The sequence below is a fragment of the Bactrocera latifrons genome, unplaced genomic scaffold (genome assembly GCF_001853355.1).
Source record: "Bactrocera latifrons isolate USDA-ARS-PBARC rearing strain unplaced genomic scaffold, ASM185335v1 scaffold_478, whole genome shotgun sequence".
In the NCBI taxonomy this organism is placed as follows: domain Eukaryota; kingdom Metazoa; phylum Arthropoda; class Insecta; order Diptera; family Tephritidae; genus Bactrocera; species Bactrocera latifrons.
The window spans coordinates 116,688-128,446 of NW_017537132.1; the positions used below are offsets into that span (position 1 = coordinate 116,688).

The 11,759-nt window shown below is 35.8% G+C and overlaps 1 protein-coding gene across 1 annotated transcript in view; it reads left to right on the plus strand.

Moving 5' to 3' along the window:
* Positions 1-2,732: 2,732 nt before the first annotated feature.
* Positions 2,733-11,759, plus strand: part of LOC108973418 (facilitated trehalose transporter Tret1) — a 29,010-nt gene continuing 19,983 nt past the window's right edge. Inside the window, exon 1 of the mRNA XM_018940674.1 lies at positions 2,733-3,206. Coding sequence (XP_018796219.1) covers positions 3,193-3,206 — 14 coding nt within the window. The 5' untranslated portion in view covers positions 2,733-3,192. The remainder of the gene's footprint in view (positions 3,207-11,759) is intronic.

Below are 11,759 nucleotides of genomic sequence, written 5' to 3' on the forward strand. Positions count from 1 at the left end.
TGTCGTATGTCAGTCCAATCTTCAAAAGTAGCCAAAGAACTGATGCTTCCAACTACAGGCCTATTAGCATTCAATCAGCGTTGGCAAAACTATTTGAAAAGCTGGTCCTCACTCAACTTACTGCTGCCTTTAAAGATATCATCACGACAAGACAGCACGGATTTACAGGTGGCAGATCAACCACGTCCAATCTTTTCTCTTACACTATTCTCAAGGTTCACTCCATATATATAGACTTTAGCAAAGCCTTTGATCATGTAGATCACAGAATTCTTGTTTCTAAGCTTCAAGTCTACGGAGTCGACGGCAATGCCTGGGATTGGTTATATTCCTACCTGGTAAACAGATCCCTGCATGTGAGATTTGATGGATATTTGTCTGAGAAATATAAGGTTACATTTGGAGTTACATTTGGAGTGCCCACTTAGGATGTCTGCTTTTCAACATCTTTGTCAATGATATTGGCGAAAATCTCCTGTCAGAAAACCTGCTCTACGAAGATGACCTCAAGATCTACAGAACCAAAAAAAATGAGCTAGATGTCCAGCTGCTTCAAGATGACATTGACAAAGTCTCGGCCTGGTGTACTAATAACAAACTTGACCTTAACTCAAATAAATACGCGGTAGTCTCGTACTCGCGCTCTCACAACATTATTGCCACCAGTTATAAACTAAACGGTCACAACCTGCAAGAAGTTCCCGACATCAAAGACCTGGGTATCATCATAGACAACAAACTCACTTACTCGAAGCATATAGACAAGATSACACTAAAAGCTTTCAAGGTTCTTGGATTAATCACCAGAACAGGCAAAGAGTTTCGCAATCCCTTCACATTGATATGTCTATATCGCCAACTGGTTCTACCCATACTTGAGTAGGGCGCTGTAGTCTGATCTCCTCACACGGATGTTTCGATCAACAGATTGGAGAAGGTCCAAAATAAATTTTGTAAGTCTGTATCCTATCATACAACCTTGAGGTCGCAGGTACTCTCCACTGATGATATTCGTTCACGCTATAAAATCAACAGCTTAGCTACACGTCGTCAAGTCGCTGACATAGTCTTTTACTTTAAGGTTGCTAACAACCTAATTGATGCCCCAGAGATTTTTGGTAGTTTTGAGTTTGCTCCTACGGCATTCTCACTAAGGCAATCACGGAAACTTGAAACAACACAGACACAGAAAAACTACGTCTTCCATGGACCTAACAACAGGATTGATAACCATGTAAATTCACTTCACCAGAACATCGATTTCTATGGAGGCTCCCTCAGTTCATTCATCCATAATACAAAGGACAAACTCCTTCCATACCATTAATTTGGTGACTGTAATACAATTGCCCTTATTATTATATTTTTTCTCTTTTTTCTTTTTTCTTTTACTTATAAAAGTAACTGTTGGATATTGACGATTGATTGTTAATTTGTTAAATAAATAAATAAATAAATATCTCATATAGCTCATCGTTCCATCGAATACGATATTCGCCGTAGCCAATRCGCAAAGAACCATAAATCTCTCGACCAGTCGTAACATCAACTCATGAGATGCTGTCACCGTCCATGCCAAATGTACCTTCTTTGTCCACCTTGGCCTTAAAGTCGCCAAGCATGATTTTTGACATCGTGGTGGGGGTAGTTCTCATAGGTGCGCATCGAGCGCACATAGAAGACATCTTTGGTCACATAGTCCTTCCCTACCGTCGGGGCGTGGGCGCAAATGAGCGATATGTTGAGAAACTTTGTTGGTGATTGTGGCTAAATGTTCATCCACAAGGGGTGAACTCCAGGATCTGTCGACAGAGTCTCTCTCACACACCGAATTTGCGCTCCTTTATAGGACAAAATTAGTCTAAGACCGAAAGTCGTGAACTGCGTAAGCCTTATATAAAAAAATCGTTTCGGTTTACTCCCAGATAATGGCACTCAGAGAACTTTACTTACCTATGTACTTAATGTAAATATTTTCGAACTTTCGGTTGACTTTATTTTAATACAAATCACAAAGAATCTCTATCTACCAATACTTTTTTATTTTTAATTAAAATATATACGAAACTCCGKTATACCACTTTAACTTGCCAGAGTATTACTTAGCCCTTTCTTACTTGTTTTTATTTAATATATTAAGGAACAAACAATTTTTCTATGTCGAACCGAAATAAAACCCTAATTTGCATTCAAGAATTCCCTTGCCAAAATATCAGTTTTCTTAAAAAGTCAGTACGTGTAAAACTTTCAACCGTCAAACCAATAAAAATATTTATTTTAAGTTTYTCACATTATGCGAAGCTTTATCCATTCATTTGCCGTATGCTGATCGCAGAGAACGTTTATCATGATAAACCGGCTTAGTGGGCTCATATACCTTTTATAACTTACGCAAATTGATTCCAGAGAACGTTTCTGGAATCAATTTGATAAAACGTTCTCTATCTATGATACACGTTCTCTGGAATCAATTTGCGTAAGTTATAAAAGGTATATGAGCTCACTAAGCCGMGACACACACCCCGAGCCAAGCACATAAAAGCTTTTTCATATTTAAAAACAGCTGTTTCTTATCACAGTGCTCAGCGCTCACTAACCCAACCGAAGAGAACTCCTTACCACTAGCGATCAAAAACTTAATTTGCAAAAATGTCTCACACACATACACGCAAACAGTAGCATTAAGTGAAGCTAACTAAGCGCCAAATCAACCATAAATAGCGGCTACATTGACAGTTTTATAGCAGTACGCGGCTGTTAAACGTGTAGAGTTGATTTGTGTAGCGTGTTAAATAGCGCGCACCAAAATACTACATATTTTTGAAAAAGAAGTAGTACAAATTGTATTGTGATTGCAATAGAAAGTGCAAGTGTTTAAGCAAAATTTTTCCCAAATTTATTTTCCGCTAAGAAGCTTCACAGTCTTAATGGCTGAAGGCGCATAACTTCAGCGCAAGTGTGTGAAATCCGCTCAATAAATTCAAATTAATTGCGTGAGTGTGAGAAAATAAACGCTTTTTTGTCAATACTTTCTGGCAATGTGCAAAAACCGGGCGTGATTTGTCATAATTCTAACGTAATTCCCGATTCGCTGCGCTAAATTTTTATCAACAGCTGATAATAGCATTATTTTTAAACAGCAAACCAGAAAGACGCCCAGACACAAAGAAAGTACAAATAAAATAAGCCAAAATGCCGAATGAAAGGTAAGCGGTCAAAAGATTTCGTATAAAGATTAATTCAGAATTCCTAAAATGTTATGACATAAGGCTCCGTTGCTAGGGTGGCGCAAACTCGGAGCAGGCTTTCTAATATATAGAGAATAAAAAACCGCCAATCAAAGTTGATGTTGTTATTATTATTGAATATTTAATTGTTGACAATGAATTGCAAACAGCTGTATGCCGTTGGTTGTTGCACCCAATACGCGAAGGCTTGTTGTGTCAAATCAGCCGTTGAACAGGTTTTCGCTGCTTCAAATTATTATGCCATGCATATGTAGACAGATAAACAGTAATACAAAAGTATGTATGTACGTGGTTGTCATATAGAGCGCTTTTTCAGCCCTTTATCACACTAGCAAATCTTCGACATAAATTAACTAATGTTGTACTTTGTTCGCCGATTTCGCGATTATTTTCATTCTGTTGCCCAGGTGTTAGAATAAAATGATTTTTTATTTGCATACTCGTATATTTTAATTTTTATGCTCTCACAACATGTTSGATAGAGTTACTAGTTTTGCGCACCTAACGGCATTTTATAACATTCTAAAATAGCCCAAAAATATATAGTGTTATTACTTTTAGTATTTTTTTGTTTTGTTAATTTTTATTTAACCCAATTTCTTGCAAATATTCTCTGATTGTTTTTTTTTTTTGTGTTTTGTTATTTACTTTATCTATTTGAATACATTTAACTTATTTTATTTTGTTTACCCAATTTGCAAACTTTTTGCCTACCTCTCTTTACTCTCCAATTTGCAAAAATTCGTAAAAAAAATTTGCTTTGCATTTAAAAATCTCATTTCATTTGTTTTTCCTTTTTTACTAAGTCAAAAATTTTCATGAAACGGTTTGATGCCAATAAAATGTTTAATTGTAGCTGTGTCCCACGGCAACATTCTTCCGCTCGCCAGACATCCGTAAAATGTTGTTTTTGTATTGTCACATATTTTTCGATTCTTTTTATACTTTCGCACGTGCCATACTCSTACGAATTTAGCTGTATGTAGAGTATTTATACTTTTGCAACTTGTTGTTATAGCGTATAACAGTTTTGTCTGTTCGTCCGTCCGTCTGTGCAAGCTATAACTTMCGTAAAAATTGAGATATCRTGATGAAACTTGGTATGCGCGTTCCTTGGCAAAAACAGTACCAGTTCGTAAATGGGCGAAACCGGACCACTACCACGGCTGCAAAACGTCATTAACCGAAAACCTATAAAGTGTCATAACTAAGCACTAAATTAAAATATAAGACCCTAACTTGGCACAGGGGATCTTTGAAAAAGTCTGTAGAGCTCCGCCCTCTAATAAGATTAATGTATGTATATATCTCCTAAACCAGTAAAGTGACAACAACCATATTCTCCTAGCGACAGAGTGGGAAGGGATGAATTCGGATGATTACCTACATATATTACAGTACAGTTAAAATCTACTAAAAGTGCGATAAATGAAATATRCCAGAGATTGCAAAAGAGAGCTTTAAAGGAGCCTGGATCAAAATTGAAGGATAGGCATGGCACTGCCCACATTTAAATGAAATCACATATCTTGAGACCCTCTCTACCGATTTCAACCAAATTTAGTATGGGAATGCCCCCGTGACATTTCTATGTTACAGTGTGAAATCGGGTGAAATCGGACTACAGCCACGCCAACTTTTCATATAACACAGTTTTAAATTCCATTTGAAACTTTCACTTTCCAGTATACAAATCAAAAATGAATCACTATATCAGAATAAAACTTTGCACGAATAATGCATTTGTGCTGTGCCACTGTATGACCAAAAATTGTCTGAATCGAAACCAAAATGTTAAAGTTAAAAATCACTGAGTGCTCATAGTTTTTTTATAGATACAGTTTTTACCAAAAATATCGGTCAAAATATAATTGAAATTCATAGAAAATTCTGTCCTGATTGGGTGTATCTGTGTGTCAAATCGGATCATTACTTCTCTTAGCGTCCATATACAGATTTTCGAAATCCCGTATGACTTTATACCGCATACATATATCGCCCAATAAGTGAGTTATCTTAATCAAATATGGATGGTGCATATTTGTGCGTACAATAAATAAATCGGTTAAATATTCTCAGTAGACCTCATACAAGTACAAATAACAAGCATGTACTTGAAATTCCTGGCTTTAATCCTTGCATGTTGCAAGAGTATGAAATGTTCGGTTATACCCGAACTTTGCTATTACTTACTGGTTTCTATTTACTTTTGACAATATTTCGCTCCTTGCCTTCTAAGCCTTATTAGTAAAACGATTTTATGAACAAGCTTACACTTGCACACTTATTCGTCGGTTACTAAAACCACTGTCTGGGCTCTCAAAATAGTGTTTTGATTAGCAAAACAAATTTTTGCAAATCTCGTATGATAAGAAAAGAATTAGTCTCTTTGCTTACTAAGATTATTTAGATTCATTTCGAAACAAGAAAGCGATAACGTTATATGAGGATCGCGGTTAGAAAACTACTTCCACATAACAACTAAATTTGGCTATGTATATAGGCGCTAACGATTTCTGAACCTTGGAATTAGCTGGGAATCAAAACAGTGTGAACCTTAATCAAAAACATAAACAAACAGTAAAAGAACCACTTCAAAAGTGGGCACATATACCTCGTGACTAAATAAGTAAAATTTGCATGGAGATAAATGATTAAAAAATATAATTTTTATGAATTCGTAGTAAACTTTTAGAAATAAATATGTAAAACAAATAAAAGAGCTAAGTTCGGSTATTACCRAACATTTGATTCTTTTGCAACTTGCAAGGACCAAATCCGAATAAATACCTTCAGGGTTTTTCAACACTCTTTAGCATTTTAAAAAATATAGCGATGTGACTCAACTTCATTGCTCGACGAAATCGTGAATGGATTATAATCGAATTTAGTAATTAGTATTAACTTATTAGGATGGACATAGCCTCGTTTAGTTTTATTATTATATTTTACTTCCCGTAAGCAACAATTATACTGTACTGAAATCGGCCGCAAATATATATATGTTTATTAAATTTAATGTTTATTAAATTAGTAGTCGAAAAGCTCTTTTCGTAACAAACTTCAACTTATTTTTTGTTTTATTTATACTAATGAATAAAAAAGCAAATATGTACTAATTTGTACGTCCACTTTTTGYCATTTTTCCGCTAGAGACATTATTCTATCACATGACAAATTTCATTGATGGCTTGATTGGCATCTTTTCCTTTCCACTCATTTCTGAGCAGCTGTAAATTTTTTCACAGCCCCGAATTGTTTTTTTTTTTTTTTGTTAATTGAAGCTTAAAATCTCACCTTTCCAACACTACATATATAGTATAACGCAATGTGATTGATTACACTGGAGATGTACGACTGCAACAACATCTATTGACAAAAAATACGAAAAGACTTTTTCGACTACCTATTGAGTAAGGGATATTTCAAAATCGCTAACATCAGTTATATGGAGGTTAAGGGAAGTTTTCGACTGATTTCTGTCCTGTCCTAAGTTCTTTAAATAAGCTTCCACATTGTCSGATATGCGATATAAAGTCAACTGGTAGTCCAAAAATATTTGTATTAGGTGTATGAGGACTAAGGGAAGTATTGACCCGATTTAACCCATTTTTGATATAAGGTTCTATTATTATCAATGAAGCATTTCATCCGAATTGCAATACCTTACAGGATTGCCTATATTTTCGGCAAAAAGTTAGCCATACGGTTTTCACATATTCGGTATGTGGGGCTTGTACAGTTATGGTGCTTTTTAGACAAATTTTTAGACAGGATAAGGAACGCAAAAAGACTATTTGTGCCAAGTTATCATCCATTAGTCGAATAGGTCAGGAGGTAAGTAATTTCATCTAAATGTGGGCGGTGCCACCACGTTTCTCCGGTTCCTATAAAAGCCGCTTGTGTAATCCGTGGTGTTGCCTTTTTAGTTCTTATATGGGGAGTGGGCGAGGTAGAACATTTAAATAATATAACTCGGATTAGTTACAAATACAACGGTAAATTAATATCTTTATGTTCATATGATAAAATTAAGTACGTGAGGCTTTGTTTATTCGCGATCCGGTTCCGTTATTTTTATTGCAAAATGTTTGTTTAATATTTATAAGGCAAAAGGTTACCAGTGGGATTCTGACAGATAACGGSGTAAGGTTATTTTTCTCTGCAACGGGTTTTCCAATAGGGATGATTTGATTTCTAATTGCCGTTTCGGCCATTTTTAATATGTCATGATCTGTAATTTTGTTCGTTGTATTCAGTTTTGTTTGCAACTTCATCATGGARAGATATTCGTAAGAACAACGTTTACAAGTTATTCAATTTTATAATAATCGTTCTCCAATTGCAACTTTTCCTGCACTCTTGCCTTTTTATGATAGTAATAATCGTCTTGTGATCGCTATTCGTCGAATTGTTGAAAATATCGAGTTTACATTTCCTTTACATAATTTTCAAGTGCCTATAAGATAATGAATCGCTCGAAGTAATTAAAATATTACCGCCGTTCAGCAAAGTGTTGCTGAAGACTGCAAATTGTCGATTCCAAGATGTTCTGAAGAATTGGGACRTTCTCAAACTACTACCTGGCCGATTTTGAGAAAATATTTGGGCTTGCATCCATATAAAATTGGTCTCACTCAAGAACTGATGCCGTTGAATCACCGTAAACGTCGTGAATTTGCTGATTTTGTCTTGGAACCACTTGAAACTTCTTCTTTCGAAATGAAGCTGGTGGTCACCGTTACCAACAARAACAGTATAGATCTTTTTATGGCCGCAATTTGAAAATATTGATACAAGTATTGCCACCATCTGCTTCCAACAAGACGASGCTTTGTGTCACATAGCACGAGCAATAACCGAATTATTGCGAGAAATGTTTGGAGATTCGTTTATTTCCAGAAATTGTGACATTGAATAGCTTACAAGAAATTGTGGTTTACCCTTAGACTACTTACTGTGGTGTTATTTGGAGTTATAGGTTTTTAGTAATAAGCMAGACTCTGTTCAAGCTTTAAAAGTCAATATTAAACATGCTATTCATGACATTCGGGTCGGTTCGGGTTCGGTTCATGACGGGTTCATCGAATTCGTTTTGCGCGTAGGCACCGCTAACGCGGATACAGCCGATATTGATACAATCGAGTACTTCACATTAAAAAAAAAAATTATAATCCTTAACAAGTTCTTTTGAATAAATTATATCACTCTTATTGGAAAATCATGTATATGATTATCACGGCGTTTGATCCGAATGTAATGACAGTAGATTGGATCTGTTATTAGACCAACAATCATCCTGTGGTCAAGGCCATGTAAACAAGAAGCTTACATATTTTTCTTTACAGGCATTCCATCTCGCCCTGCTCCGTTTGGAAATTTCATTGATATATGTACTAACTTAACGGCACTTAAAGCAATCTCGACGGCTATTTCATATGTTGGAATGCTGTTGTGGCCGGGAAATCAGTATATGTGCAGCCGTTTTTCGCCATCTAATATATCTACTGGCATTCTACTTCTAAGGACATTCTCTGACGTTTGACGTTGATGATGATTGCCTTAATTCCCGCTGGCTACTGATGTATATATTGTCTGAATTCTGCTGTCTATGCCGCTTTCCTGATTACAAAGATTTCTTCCTGGAAGATATTGTAGTATTGCGGAAGCTTGAAGGGTCGCCKGAGATAAATCTTCAAACGATAGGTTTCGGCTTTGACTCCATTAGCCGGTCCGACTCCATAAATTGTATAAATTCCGCTGGCAAGTCGCATAYTCCTGCACCATCCATCCTCGTTTTTTTGTGACCTGAAATCTTCACTTTCAAATAAAGCGTGTGTCCTGGTCTATTTTATCCACCAATCCTCGTTTATTGAGCTATTTCAAAAGTCCTTGTGGACAACTCACCTAGCTTCACGCAAACGGCTCATAATACGTACTCAAATAATATTCCACATCGACAGTTTGGTCGTTCGGAAGAAATTCGGAGTTCACCACAGTTCAATAACGAAGAAAACTGTCAGCATATTTTRAAACCAATCGTGCTTTTACTTGTTTTAGGTCCAAATGATATTTCATTGATCCTTCCGATATTCCAATGAGATCTCTGAGTGTTAATCGACGATTCTCAAGCACCAATTAATTTCTTTTATTGGCGTGTTAATCATCAGTTCTCGACCCTCTTTGAATAATTCATACCAATCGGAAAAACTTGCTCCCGACAAAATATTATCACCGAAGGCCTTTTCCAACATTATGAACGTTTCGGCAACAGAAATTTGATTCCAAAAAATTTAATAGAACTTTTTTGTTCTATAATTTAATTTTATGAACTTCAGAAAGACAARCAATAGCAATGACAAACATTCATGATTATTTTCATGTGACATTTAGCACAGACGTCAGTCTGTGTCATACCAACCTAGAAAAAAATATTTCAACGAATGGGTTTTCGCGCGAAATTWAAATTAAAAAGTCTTAAAATATTTTGTCCACAATAGTATAAAAAAAATATTGCTGTAATAATACCAACGCCTCTCATTTAGTCTTACCCTCTACAAAAAAGTATGTACTTATGTATTTATCACTCTTCCATTTTTTATTTACTTTTTTAATGATTTATTAATTGATTTACATAAAATTTTAACACGCCACTTACACCCAAAAGAATAACTGTTCAACTCAACAGAAATTAAAATAAAACACTTGAACAATTAATGAAAGCCACTTAACGTTGCACAGTGGAGCAAACATGGCAAAAGCGTGCAATTAATTATAACACGAGTGCGTGCGAGGCGACAAACATGATTTGCGTGATCGAATCAAAATCAATAAACGCCTTGAAAATAAAACCGAAATGCGAGCAAAACAAGCTGCTTTCAACAATCAAAGCAAATCATGATAAATGAGATGGCAACCAAAGTTGACATAACAATTGTACCAACAGGCACACATCCMTATACACCACACAACATACATACAACAGACCGGTAAAACAGACGAACAGGCAGCAAGTTGACTCAATATTTCAATACCCAATTATTTGTTTAGCAGTCAGCAGCTTCATTCTGTCTGTATGTCTACACACAAACACATATGTATACAAGTATGTTTGTTTATTTTTTGTTGTTGTTGTTATTATATACAACTAAAAGCCGTTCGGAGCAATTTTAAAGCGATATTGCAACATTGTGTCGCGTGCATATGTGTGAGTGCGTGCATATGTGTATGTGTGACGTCATTATCAATTGACACATTGACCGCTTGTCATATGTGTTTGCAACTCGTGTTATTTTTCTTGTTGTTGGAGGAATAMAATGTGCTAAGGAGATATTGCTTTGATGGCTGATTTATAGAACAATTTGTTTAATTGCCACTATGATAGCATACAAACATACACACACGCATAAACATGTGTATCATATTATTTAAAATTGATTGCGACTGATTGTTAGATAATTTATATCACTTTGCTACAAAGCACTTAGCGCAAGCAATTGGTATACTGTTATTATGAGGCTTCTGGATTCGACACCGATTATTAGGAGAGGCGATTGTTATATGGGGTCTTTCGAAGCTTTGACTTAGCTAGCGGAAATTGCAATGAATCTTGAAGTTACCTATGAGTCCGAATAAATATTACTCTATTTGAAAGAGAGTCTACCAAGGTCGATCAACCTTGGGTTCCGACTGTCGATGTTCATAATGATGACCATGATGATTRACACTATTAGTTAGGCTACTATATGTAAGCTAAAACCGCTATAGGCAAATTAGCATGAGACTTTTATTAAATTAAAATTAAATAATTATTAAACCTGAGAACAACCTCTTAACCTCTTGATGGACTATATACATGTAATAAAATTCATTCTGGGCAATGGAAAGATTTCCATTGACTCTTTAAACATTAACATGTCCAAAAATACAACTAATTCAGCGGATAAAGAAGGTAATTCTTTCCAAAATTGGCAAACCTTACTCTAAACGTACTTTGTAAGTGTCTTAAYTTTCCGAGCCGGCCTTTTATTGAGTGATCCCAACTTTTTAAAGCAGAAACTTCAAATTTAATGGGGAATTTTTATTATCATTCAAAAGAACATTATTTGGCATTTTGTTGTTATTTGTATGTTATATCTTTCAAATTTTGGCCGCGGCTACGTCTCTCCGTCGGTCGAGTCGAATTTTCGTTGAGCATTTCGACTGGTAATTAAGGAATGGCACGTATGATATTTCGCTCCAAGACCTGAATCGTAGCAGGATTGTCCGCATAGACTTTAGACTTTACATATCCCCACAGGAAAAAAGTCTAACGTTGTGAAATCATACTATCTTGGTGGCCAATCCAACGGCCCAAAATCTGAATTTTTCACCGAAGTGCTCTCTCGATAAACCCATTAATTGATGAGGCGTGTGGAAAATTGTACCGTCTTGTCAAAACTGTGTCGCCGAGATCATGAACTTCAATTTCAGGCACCAAATAGTCGGTTATCATGGCGCGATAACGGTCAC